Source organism: Caloenas nicobarica, chromosome 1 (genome assembly GCF_036013445.1).
Source record: "Caloenas nicobarica isolate bCalNic1 chromosome 1, bCalNic1.hap1, whole genome shotgun sequence".
In the NCBI taxonomy this organism is placed as follows: domain Eukaryota; kingdom Metazoa; phylum Chordata; class Aves; order Columbiformes; family Columbidae; genus Caloenas; species Caloenas nicobarica.
In genome coordinates this window covers 9,523,395-9,535,857 of record NC_088245.1, presented here as the reverse complement: position 1 = coordinate 9,535,857, position 12,463 = coordinate 9,523,395, and the positions used below count along the sequence as shown (strand labels likewise).

General features: G+C 37.6%; 1 protein-coding gene across 2 annotated transcripts in view; it reads right to left on the bottom strand.

Moving 5' to 3' along the window:
- Positions 1-12,463, bottom strand: part of SEMA3D (semaphorin 3D) — a 142,291-nt gene that overhangs the window by 60,681 nt on the left and 69,147 nt on the right. For both annotated transcript variants that reach the window (XM_065628540.1, XM_065628530.1), the window contains exons 4-6: positions 7,685-7,747; positions 5,858-5,977; positions 1,643-1,736 (exon numbers count right to left, since the gene is read on the bottom strand). In XM_065628540.1, the coding sequence (XP_065484612.1) occupies positions 1,643-1,736; positions 5,858-5,977; positions 7,685-7,747 (277 nt within the window). The remainder of the gene's footprint in view (positions 1-1,642; positions 1,737-5,857; positions 5,978-7,684; positions 7,748-12,463) is intronic.

Sequence of the window (12,463 nt, the reverse complement as noted above, 5' to 3'; positions counted from 1 at the left end):
AGTAATTTGTAATAGAAGACGGATGATGAGCAGGTGGTTTTTCAGTCAAAAAGACTAGCTTTTCAAATTTGTCTGTGGAATTTATTTGAGGTGAAATGATGTGTGGAATTCAAAGAGAGATTATACATTTTTATGAAGAGTTCAAATTACACATTTTTACAAAGAGTTAAAATTACACAGTTTTATTAACCTACATATATGAATGAAAATATAATGAAACTTTATTTAGCTCATAACTGTTTTCAAAGTGCTTTCTGAAGGATACAATTAATATTTATGGCCATTTAGTAGGTAAATAAAACTAGGCAGAGAGAAGTCACATGCCAAAGATTGCAGCTCTCATCAGTGGCAGAGATGGAACTGCATCCCAGTGCAGTATCTTACCCATGAGCTCTTCTGCTCTTCTAGTATTCTTGGGAACAAAGTAGTCACCAAAAGATAGACCAAGAACGCATTCTCTGGCCAGGCCTATAACTCTTTACAATGCCCATTGTACATTATTGCAAAGCACTTGACAGCAGGCACAGACAGAGAAGGGATACTAGAAACTCTGACCATTAATTTTATCTAGCTTGAACATTCTTATGTACTGAAGTTCATGTTTTAGTTAGCTGAAACACAGCAGCTTCTTCATTTCACAAAATTTAATACAGCAGTCAAAGCACTAGAGTGCTACTGAAATTAGCCAACACTATAATAAATCATGGGCTTCTATTGCATTTAAAAAAAAAAAAAGATAAAAAAGTTAAAGTTTCTAGAATCTCATTTCAAAAATAGACTTCACGGTCATTAAACAGTACTAGGGGTCCCTGAGAAGAATAAGTGCTGGCTTTAATCTATTGTTTTTAATAAAGGAAGTCCTGCCCCATCTCTTGGGTCAGAATCACAAATCATCTATCTTATTATCTGAGAATAAAGACTGAACATTAGTCATATTCTTTTTATAACGCAGAGTGACCGATACTTCAAAGCACTGTCACCACTGCTCTTTGACTGTAAATGAAAACGTCATGGTGCTTCACTCTTATCTTGTATTCATACGCTTGACGGACAAGTTAAATGAAAATTGTCCACAGCTATGAACGAAAGCATGACAAAAGTCGCTCTTACAGTGATTTGAAATCCAGAGGTCAAGCTGACATTCCTCGGCACCAAATGTCAGACCACACAGCGCTGCAATGCACGCAGCAGGCAGATCGCGCTATCTTGTTCCCGGGCTTCCAGCTTCAGAAGTGGCTACTCGAGTAAATAGAAACCTCAAAAATGTATTTATGGAAATAGTGGATGTCAGCGGACTTCAAAGGGCAGAACATATTGATAATTGCAAAAAGAGGCCCAGAAGCGCTTGAAACATTGTCTGTCTCTGTGGTTTTTTTGCTTTCTTCTTAAAGGAGAAATGACTGGGTGAGGATGAAACCGCCTTCCTGCTCAAGTGGCAAAGGCTTCGCAGTCACTCAAAATGTCTCTGTTTGTGTTGCTGCACTTCCAGTTCCTTGGTGTCTGCAGACTGAAGGCTCCCTCAGCTCCAAGAGCACAAACCAGCATCAGAAACACAACCAGAGGAGCTTCAGTCAGGGCATAACTTTGCGCTATGAGCCCATCGCACATCTGAGGGGAGCAACTGGCTCTGATGGTTTCTTACCTGCCATCACTGAAGCAAATGGCTGCTGGGGATCAAAAGGGCATTTCAACCTGCCAGACTCCAAGTTCTGAGTATCCAGCCGGAATACCGTTTCCTGAGAATAAACACATATTCATTATCCTGGTGTGGCTGCAGAGAAAAACTTACTTAGATGGACTGTTCTGCTAAGGTATGAAGTGAAGTGTATTAGATCACACAACTGTCATCTCAGCATTGATATTTACAGCCTGTGCCTCTGTTTTCTCTCTGGATTTTTTTCACTTATCATTTTAATGTATCCTGTTTACTCTATAGTGAAACACAAATCTAAGAAAAACACCATTATTTTCAGAAAAAAATGATGCATTGTTCATTTCCATTTAGATTAAACATTGGATTGTACTTAAAAAGCACTGGCTTCTATTTGGAAAAGTGCTGATAGAGTGTGTTGCAACAGGAGACCCAGAAGGGATTCTGGCTGACTCCTAAATTTCTCCAGGGACTGCTGAATAATGTTTGTGGCAGATACAGTTCAGCCCCTTTTAAATGAAAGCAGCATATGCTCTCTCTTGTCATTTTTAACAAGGCTAATGATACAAGAGATATCAGAATAGATCCTTCCTTGTAGTTCCCAAATACAGTGTGATTAATTCCTGGGTCGCAGAACAAGGGCATAGAGGAAGATAAAGAAAAGACATTATTTTAAAACTATTCCTGATGTTTTCAGTGGGCAATCAACAACTCCATTGCTATAAGCAGCAATTTGAAGCTTTACTGTTGTTGGGAATTGCCAAAATGAATGCTTTTACTTGTTCCTTTCACTAGTTTCCTAAAAGAACACTTAACTTGAAAACCACAGTGAGTCCTTTTGAAGGCAAATTGGTTGCTCAGAGGAGTAAAGTGAAGTCTTTGCAGGTATAGAGACCTGATCTTCAGTGTTCTGCTGCCGTTAGAGAAGGCAGACTGCCAACAGAAAGAAGTACAGTTAACATACTCTTCCACCTACAGTGATATTGAAAATCCCACTAGTGTTCAGGAATCAAATCATTGTGGGTTTAATGTCTACTGTAGAGACACAGCTTTTGAAGTTAGTTTAAAAAACCCAAAACACCTCTATGATTTAAACAACTACTTTGAAAAGGGTAAAGTGATTTTAATTATTTATTTCGATATCTCTGCCTTGCAAGAGGACTGAAGAATACAAATGATAGCTAAGTATGCCCAAAGATGGCCACATAGGATCAGACTTCACAACACATTAATTCATCCTTAACGTACATCAGATTATAAACGACCAAACTTTTTAATTTCATTGAGGTGTCTCCTAAACTGTCTTGGCTCAAAAGACGAAAGCCCAGGATACTGAATAATTAAGCTCCTTAAGAGAAAAGAAAAAATCAATTCCAATCTATGAACATAAATTCCACTTCCTCCAGCAATCCTGGCTGATATGAAACAAAATATAATAATCAAACAACAATCCTTTTAATCTTCCCAAATCTGTGGGATATCAGGTAAACCAAATTCTCAGGTTACTGAAGAGGGTCAGAGCACACCAAGCACAAAGCTAAATTAAAAATTAAGCTTTTTTTTTTTTTTTTACTATATTAGTGTCCCATTCTTATTTTTTGTAAGATGTGCAGTCCTGAGCTGCTCAGAAGGTCCTTTCTATATCACATGAAAAGGGGTTGTCTCCAAGTCCAGCAGTACTCAAGGTACTGAAGGTTTTATAGATCAGCATCAAATATTTCAGACTTCACCCAGACAAACTAATGGACACTACCAGCCATTCACACAGAATTAACCTCCTGCTTTCACTTTGGACAAAGCTTTCAAAGAAAAGAGCATCCCTTGGAGAACTGTGGCTGACAGCACCAACCGGGCCAAGCCTCTTCTTCACCGGCCAAGAGAAGTTTTGGCAGTGACTTCAGCAATAACAAGACCAGAACTTTAATCCCCTTTAATTGTGTGATACCGTAGGGGATTTGTACTGCTTCAAAAGCAGTATCTGCTGTGGTTTTCAGTCACCTGACCCACACTGTTTTCCTCTCTGTTTTCACAGCACTGGCCCTGGCCAGCAGACCGCTGGGCAGATCCACCAGCAGCTTTCAAAGGTCAGCAAGGCACTGCGTGGTTTCACAGCCTCCATGAAGCCATCTCAGGCCCTGGCTCTCCCAAGCATCCCACAGCTTCCTGTAGATGTTGCTAATTACGAAACATCCATTATCCATTCTTATAACCCAAAGATTAAAAAAAAAAAAAAAAAAAAGGGAGGGACACACTGAAATAACAGATTTGCAATAGAAGTGCTTTGAATTACCACTCAGGACTCCTGGCAGGAGACATTTGCAGCTGCCTGTCAAATTCACGTCAATAGGTCTGTCCTCAGCACCCTCCTGCCATGCCACATTTATCTGGAGAGGCAGGACAAGGACAGTGAATGTAGGTGTTTGGGATCCAAGAAGGAAAGGGAAAATATACCTCGTGCCATTCAAAGCTGTTAATTCAGTAAGAGGTTGTAGAAGAGATGCACCATCAGAAGAGGCACAAGTAGTGCTGAACACTCTCCAACCTACCACTGCAGCTGAGCAACCAGGAGGAATGCAGGAGAGGCAGGACTGTGGGACAGGGAAGGGATTAGGAAATACAATACCGGGATTCTTCTTCTATTTCCTCTCATAAGGTAATAGGTCACATCTAATTGAGACAGACCCCTTGTCTAGACTGGCTGCCAGACTGAACAATCAGACCAAATCCATAATTTCATAATGTCTGATGAAAACAACCTTCACAAATGAAGTAGTTAAAGGTGCAATGGTAGAGTGAATAAGGCATCTTGCTAATGACCCTGAGGTAAAACAGAGTTTTACTTATACTCTCGCTGAGAGCTGCTCTCTTCAATTCAGCTGTGTATTTGATCATTCAGGCTAAGGAATCAGCATGGTACAAAGGATCTAAAAGTTCAATTGCTTCAACTGGAATATTTAAAGTAACGAAGCAAAGAAGCCTACAAAATTATTTCATCGCAAGACCACTTACACAGCATATACCAAACAACACCAGGAACATTAATGGTTTATTAGAGAAAGAACACCACCATACAGATTTCAGGCAACTTCAGTTTTCTGTAATATAGGCAGCCCCTCCGGAGTGATCAACCAACCCACCCACAGATTTTGTGGAATATAATGATGGATCTCAGTTTGGTCAAGCATTCATACCTTTATTTATTTTTTTTTTTTTTTTTACTTTGCTTTCCTGTGAGCATCTGCCCCTGATACTGTATGTCAGAATAACTCCACTGTGTGCATACTTCAGGTTATCGCACTTAATAATATATCATTAGAGTTCATTTCTTATATTCCAGAATTTCACTGAGACCTAAAGAAAAGACAAAGATATATCTATAGTGGAATAGAAAGCCTGCACCACAGGCAAGCAGCCAGACAGGTCACATCTCGACACCGTCTGAGAACAGAGCTGGCATTATAAATATAGCCAAGGTGTTATACATATAGGAGTTAAAAAGAGACTTGTGTACTAAGTAGCTGCTTGACACAGCACCAAAATGCTGCCGTTGTGGGGGTTGAGTCTCAAAGATTTACCACTTAAGATAGAGATTTCTTTGTCACCAGCAAACGAAGACCAAGCAGCAGCTAACTTCAGTTCAGGAATATGCCACTAGTGATGGAGCATACCCAACAACTACTTAGTGACAGGGTTGCAAAACATCTGCAAAGTCGTGAGATGCTGTCCTTGGACTCAGGCTCAGAGACCCTTTACAATTTCTGTATCACAAGGAATACAAAACCATCTCTGCTGACCAAGGGTGTATATACTTAAAAAAAATAGACCTACAAGTGTCATCTTGAACTCTGCGTGTGTGTGTGTGTACGTAAGGAGAAAGTATGTGCGGAAATGACTTACTATGAAGAAAGACATCTGGGTTAAATGTTCTCTTCACTTAGTTAATCATATGAAAGTGTCATTCTGAAGAACTTTGTGTATTAAGCTTTACTGAGGAAAGTGCTTTGTTCAAAAAAGATACGCACATATCAAATGTGAGAACACGAGTTCCTGTCTGACCTGGAAAATCCACCATTTACCCTGTTATTTACGCAGGCTGCTGTCAGTTCATTTTTTACACACTCGTGTAGTATTTTCCCATCTATGATGAATGCTAAACAAGATGGGGGTTATTCCTTGATATGTCAGAGCAGTGAGGAAATAAATTACCTCTTTGTGTGTTCCAAGTTCAATGTATCCACAGAGAGGGTGAAACGCTCCCGTGCCGCAGACATAAACATGGGTTCGGTTGTAGGGCTGAAGAACCCTGATAAAATTGGCACATTCTGTCTATTGGGAAAAGACAGAGAAAGGTTATTTTTTATATTTCTTCTTCTCTTTCACATTATAGGTACTAGGTATTATAGGTACTAGGTTATAGCCATAGTATTGGTGTATGTAAACCCAAAACTACTGGAGCAGAGACTGTTTACTAAAGAGTTCAAAGTTGTGACAGATACAATTTTGCAGTGGCTATCTCCTAGGCAGTTCATCAATCAGACTTGCAAGCCTAATTCTGCTCTAACGCCTACAGCCATGAGAAGTGATGTGGTTACAGCACAGTTTGGAGGATATCTACTCAGCCTGTGTTGTAACAAACATGCCCTGTCAACAACTGGACAGAGGTTGGAGAGACGCTGGGTTAGTCTCGTTACCAATCCTCCTGCCTTTGCTCCCAATGCAGGATTCTGCACAAGCTTTAACACCAAGAATTACATGATAGAAATCATTGTGGTAGACTGAAACTTCATATACTTCCAACGGTATATTTTGTGTACGAGTGAATTTTCTTTGCACCGACCACATCCTATTGGTCACTTTTATTTGGGTGGTTTTGAGTCCTAGAGGATGCTCAGGTCAGTCCTGGCTCCAGCTGGGTTTGGTCCTTGCTGGCGCGTAGCACAGGTGGCTGCCACACACTGCAAGGGTTGGTGGAAGGGCTTGCTTCGACCTTCCTCAAAATTAAATAAATACATACAGATATATATATATATATATATAACAAAGTACTTAGGAGGAAATACACAAGAGTTATTCATAGGTTCAAGCTACACCTGAGAGGCAAGCTGCAGAGACAATGTAGGAAGCAAAAAAGAGATATTTATAATCTATGTGCAAAAAAATATTCCCCTTTCTGGTCCCTTTCCTTTTGTCTTAGTTTAGAAATAGATCAGCACAAATCCTCCATATAGACTGGTATCAGAATTTTCCCAGTGCTCAGCAGAGGTGTTGTTTAGGTTTTGTCTGCTGTAAAGATAAGGATAGCAATAAGTTAGGATAAAAAGTAGAGAATCCTCAGACAGAGAGCTGAGAGAGTGTTTTGAGCTGGCGTCCACCTTGGTAACAGACAAGCTGGATAGAAACCACAGGATTTGTGGAGAGAAAGGGAAGAAACTTTATTATACAGGCAGGAAATGTTTACATTTACAGTGGGCTCTAGACACATGATGTAATCTGTGCTACCCAAAAGAGATATGAAACTTTACTGTATATATGAATGCACCTTAAATACACTTCCTAAAGAAGATTTGTGATTCCAGGAAAAAGCTAATAAGTCAGAGATTTTGTTTTAACCTTAACTGCAACTGTCTGCAAATTAAGTTAATTGGTACTCTGCTCTGCTACTCTGTTTCGTTAATGAATTATAATGAAGTTACATTCAGGATATTCCCAAGAAAAAAGAAGCAGTTTGAAGGGAAAGAGAGGATTTCAGAGGAGTATTGCCTGGCATACATTTCAGAGGAAAGTCCTTTCATCTCTCAATTGCATTTACTACATGCAAGGATGGCTTAGCATGATTGCTGCTTGCAACAGTGTTTTTTTTTTTTCTTGAATCGTTAACATTTACAGAAAGAAAAAGAAAAATAATATTTTTTTAAATGAAGAAAACATACTTAGTTAATTAGTTCAGGAAAAAAGTGTAACAACAGCTTACTAACCCATTTTTTGCATTTAGGAACAAATACACAGATATATAATATGATATACCATACTTACATGGGCATCTTTCCCAGCTAATTTGCATAATTCTACCTTTTCTTTTGCTGCAGGCCAGTAAATCTGTAACATAGTCAAAATAAGACAAAGATTATGAATACTATGAAATTGTCCAGTGACTGTAGTTTGTTTCCTTGAATGAACAGTTAAAACAATTTATTTATGCTGAAGGAATTTGAATGTAAATTGAAATGGACGTGACTTCAAATACAGGGTTCCTTTACAAAGATGAAAGGGCTCTATATTAAGATGCCTGGTCTTGGTTCATTTCTTCATCGGAGTATTTTAAAAAATACTTAGTTGATCTGGCTAGCACACCTTGTCACTGTTAAGAATTGTATGTTTTTCTCAAAGATATGATGAGCCAAGTCACCTTAGAACTAAACTGACTGCAAAACAAGGCAAATTGCATTTGTGATTAATTTGGTGTAGTGAAATTGGCCAATTACTGCCAATTTTTGAATGAAAATAAGTTGTGTTCAAAAAACTAAAGGTAGCTTAAGGGAAGTTTGTAGAACAAAAGAAGTATATTTGGTGCACTACAGAATTCTGTAAACTAGGTTTTGGTGTGGATGGAGCCAGATGACAAATTACTACCAGTTACTGTAACCCCGGTTATGTTAGTGAAGAAATATCAATGAGCAACAGCTCAGGTTTTGGCTTATTGATTTCAATCACACAGTCAAAATTGGATATTATTCAGTATATGTTTGATTCTATTAAATTCAAATAGAAACTAAATATAGAGTCTTCCAGAATCACCATGCTAAACATGGATCTTCTTTCCTTCTCATTTTGACAGGACAAAGTTAATGCCATTTCTCATGATCAATAATAACAGAACCAAATCACACTAATTTTTGAGCAAATATTGGTTAGGAAATTGCCCCAAGTCCCAGGAACCAGTATGCAGATTAGTAGTAGTCACAGAAGCTTTAGAGTAGTGTTGAGTATCAAACCACACTTTATAAAATATTAAATAATGAACTCTTTAGAAATAAAGAATTATTATACTATACATTAGAAAAAAATCCTCATAAATGAAGGATGCACAAGTCAACGACATGCAGGAGGAGTTAACTGCTGTAATATTCCCTTTCTATCACCCAGCCGTTGGCACAGTCTCACACTGGTAAGGAAAGTGAAAGAGTGCCCTGTGTCGAACAGCTTTATCACTGTTCAAAATCTACAGTCAGTATTCCTCTCCATCTGGAAACAAGCTTTTTACTTCACTTCTTCCTTTTCTCTTCCCAGTGAAAATGGATGTATTGGCTTTCTGAAAAGAAATTAATTTCCTCTCAAGTGAATTTACAGTTACCTTGGTGATTAGAAGCTCTGGTACAGATAACGTATTTAAAGTTATTTAAACCTTAACCTTTTACAGCAATATTTACTTAAAGTCAGAGATAAGGCTACATAACAACATCTCAGCACCAGAGCACAAATTCACTTTCCCAGAGCATTTTCTCAGAATGACGTCGTGATAGCATCCAGGTACAAAAAAGTAATCTGAAGCCAGCCACACCAGTGTGTCTGGATTACACAGTATGCAATGCCAGAAAGTGTAGAGGAAAATACTGGAAGCATTGCAAAGCTACGGGGAAGAGCTGAAGAGAGCACCAGTGAACTCATCTGGTCTGTTGCCTGGGCAGAGTGGGATGGGTCTCTCTTGTAGCATTGATCATTCCCAAGTGCCACTGGTAAAGGTGAAGGAGAGCCTGAGGCTTAAGAGGTCCAGGTGAAGAAAAGCTGATGAAAAGAAACAGCTGGGAATTTAAGATCATGGATCTCCAAATTCATTTATCCAAGCAGACTTAAGCTGAGATCTGACCTTCAGCTCTCTTGTCCTAATTCTGCTCAAGACCTCTTTATCAGTAACAGAGAAGGCTAGAGGTCTTTCAGGTATTTTGGAGGCTTTTGGCCAAAGTTTAGGTATCTAGTTAGGTAGACAAATGTCTCTCTGTAGGTTTTTGAAAATGCCCAGCCCTCCCTGCCAACTACACAGAAGAATCAGACGCCTGCTTTGGGAGACCCAGTTACATTTGAAGACATCTGCCTGAAGACATCACATGTACTAATGGTCTCGACTCTACCCACAATTCTTGTACAGATTCCTTCATGGGAAATAGTGTTTGTTGTACAAACTGGACCAGTCAGGCTAGAGACATACATACCCCCTTTTCTACAATAATCGACCATAGTCAATTATCATGGAAAAATCAATTGTTTTACTTTCTGGCTACTCAACAGTGTCAGTATTTAGCACTTTACAAGGCCACATTAGACAATGAAAAGTGAAGCTATGTTATCCAACTTTAAAATCAATTTGCAATAATATATGGGGGAGTTAAAGTGATATTAATTTTCTTTCTAGAAAAGAAATGAGAGGTTCCCAGAAACTGTCAGTTCAGATCTGTAATAGGTCAAGAAAATTGCATAATAAATAATGAGCCAATGTACTGAGTGAGAAAGCATTTTTTTTAATTTAATTTTATTTTTTTTTTACTAGTTCACATGCTCTGCAACAGTACCACAGGTCTGGTTCCCTCAAATGCTGACAGATAAGTAATTTTATACGTGTGAAATAGTGTCACTGAATCTTTACATTCATAAGCTTATTTACATGCATCTGTGTTGGCTTTTCTCTAAGGGATGAAATTAAACCTTAGTATTATATTTTATTCAGACAAGTAACTTAGTTTCACAAGATGCAAAAAACTAGAATAGATGCTGCAGTTGTTTCTTTTATATTTAAAATCTTTGAGATTGTAGATGTTTTGATGCTTTTTAAATTGGTCATTTAGTTTCATTTTTTTTTTCAGTTCACACGCTAAATTCACAATGGTAATGTCTTATTTAACAAAGTCTTTTCCCTAAATTCTTCAAAAAGCAAAACCCCAAAGAAAGTAAAAGCAAACAAATGAACCCCCAAAAAATTCATGATAATGGTGACAATGTTACTGACATGTAAAACTATAATCATGTTGTGTTACAAACAGCACAAATGATATATAATCTATATTTCATGGTTACATCTGTACCTGAAATTTCTAGAGAAATCTTAGAATAACTTGGTGGGCTTACTGAATTTAAATCAAGAATGTAACTAGCTGAAACACATGAACTACATACTTAAACAGGATTCTTTTCTTCCCTTAATCTTCAGTTTATTTTCCTTGCAAAACATCCATATCAAAATTCCAAAGGTCGGCTATTGTCATGATTTCCTGATTTTATCTTCTACAGGTCAATAAAAAAGATACCTTGCCATTACTTTTAAATCATTCTACAAATATTTTCTTAAATTTAGCAACAGGAAAGAAATTAAAATCTCCTAATGAATGCAAGCTAAGAAGTTCTCTGCTAGCAGAGTGAAAGAAAGCCTCCTAGGAGTACAAAATTAAGTAGTACATAAGTGTAGGACAGATAAGGTATCGCTTTAAATGGTAGCTGAAAGTTGATATCTGATTAAAACAAAACATTAAAAACCACAAAGGTCCTTTTCAGATCAGGACCAGAGGAATTTCTAAAAGTAACATTTTTCTTTCCTCCAAACATGTATTTTTACTATAAGAAGGGAATGAAAAGGGAAAAGTGAATTTAAAAAAAAAAAAACAAAACAAACAAAAAAACCTCAAACAAAACAAACAAAAAGCCAAACCAAACCAACCAAACCAACCAAACCAAACCAACCAAAACCAACCAAAACAAAAACAACAACAACAACAACCACCACCACCAAACAAAAACCCCATAAATTTATATATGGATAATATATATAATTATATGTAGATACAAATAATAGTTGGACTCACTTCTAAGAGTTTCATTTCAGCTGCCATTTGTCAAGAATTAGCAATACTGCTTAAAAGCGAGTATTTTCCTAATCTTTCTGCATGTAACTTTCTTTAACCAATTTTGTTCTTGGGTTAACAGACTGTAAATCCTTAGGGGAAGTGATACCTCAAAAATAAAAGAGTAAACTCTGACTCTAAGGAAATGGTTGTATGAAATTACAGCTTTTCCAAGAATCATTTCTAATGAAGTTACTAAATCTGTGATGATGGAGGGTTTTACTGAAAGAGTGGAAAATACTATATATTGTCACAATATAAAAGGGGAAGAACAAACACAAGATACCTAAGCAAATTACAAGTCTATTGGTCTTATTTAATCTGTTTGTAAGGCTTCAAAACAAATGATAAGTTAGGGAGGGAATAACTTAAGTTTCCAGTGAAAATGAAATATGGTACAAAGGATAATATAACTTGGTAAAGAGCCATTATTCTACCCTAATATCGTACTTTTCTTTAATGACCTACCTTAATTGCATACTGCATTAATGTGACAGAGCTCCTCTTCATCAGGGCTCCAATTAAGTATTTCATAAGCTGCCACATGGAAACTGCTCAGGTGGCAAAAAAAGGCATCATTACAAGAAAAAAAAAAGGTCTGGTAAGAGCTTGTGGTAGAAAGTTATTCATAGTGTTCCTTGAGAAATAGTGTCAGAGTTCATCCTATTTCTTATACCCTTCAGTAGCCCTGGCAAAATCCCAGCACTCTGCAACGCGTGCAGATGACACAAAGTTGGGAAACATCACTGATACAAACGAAGACTAATAATATCATGCAGGAAGAACCAAAGGGCTATGAAGAACAAAATTATAGTCAGAAGAAATGGTGTAAACTGGTCATCAATAAATATGGATTGTAGATGAAAAACAAATAAATGTACAACATCAGACTAATGAGGTTCTGGTCTGTAACAACAACCTCACT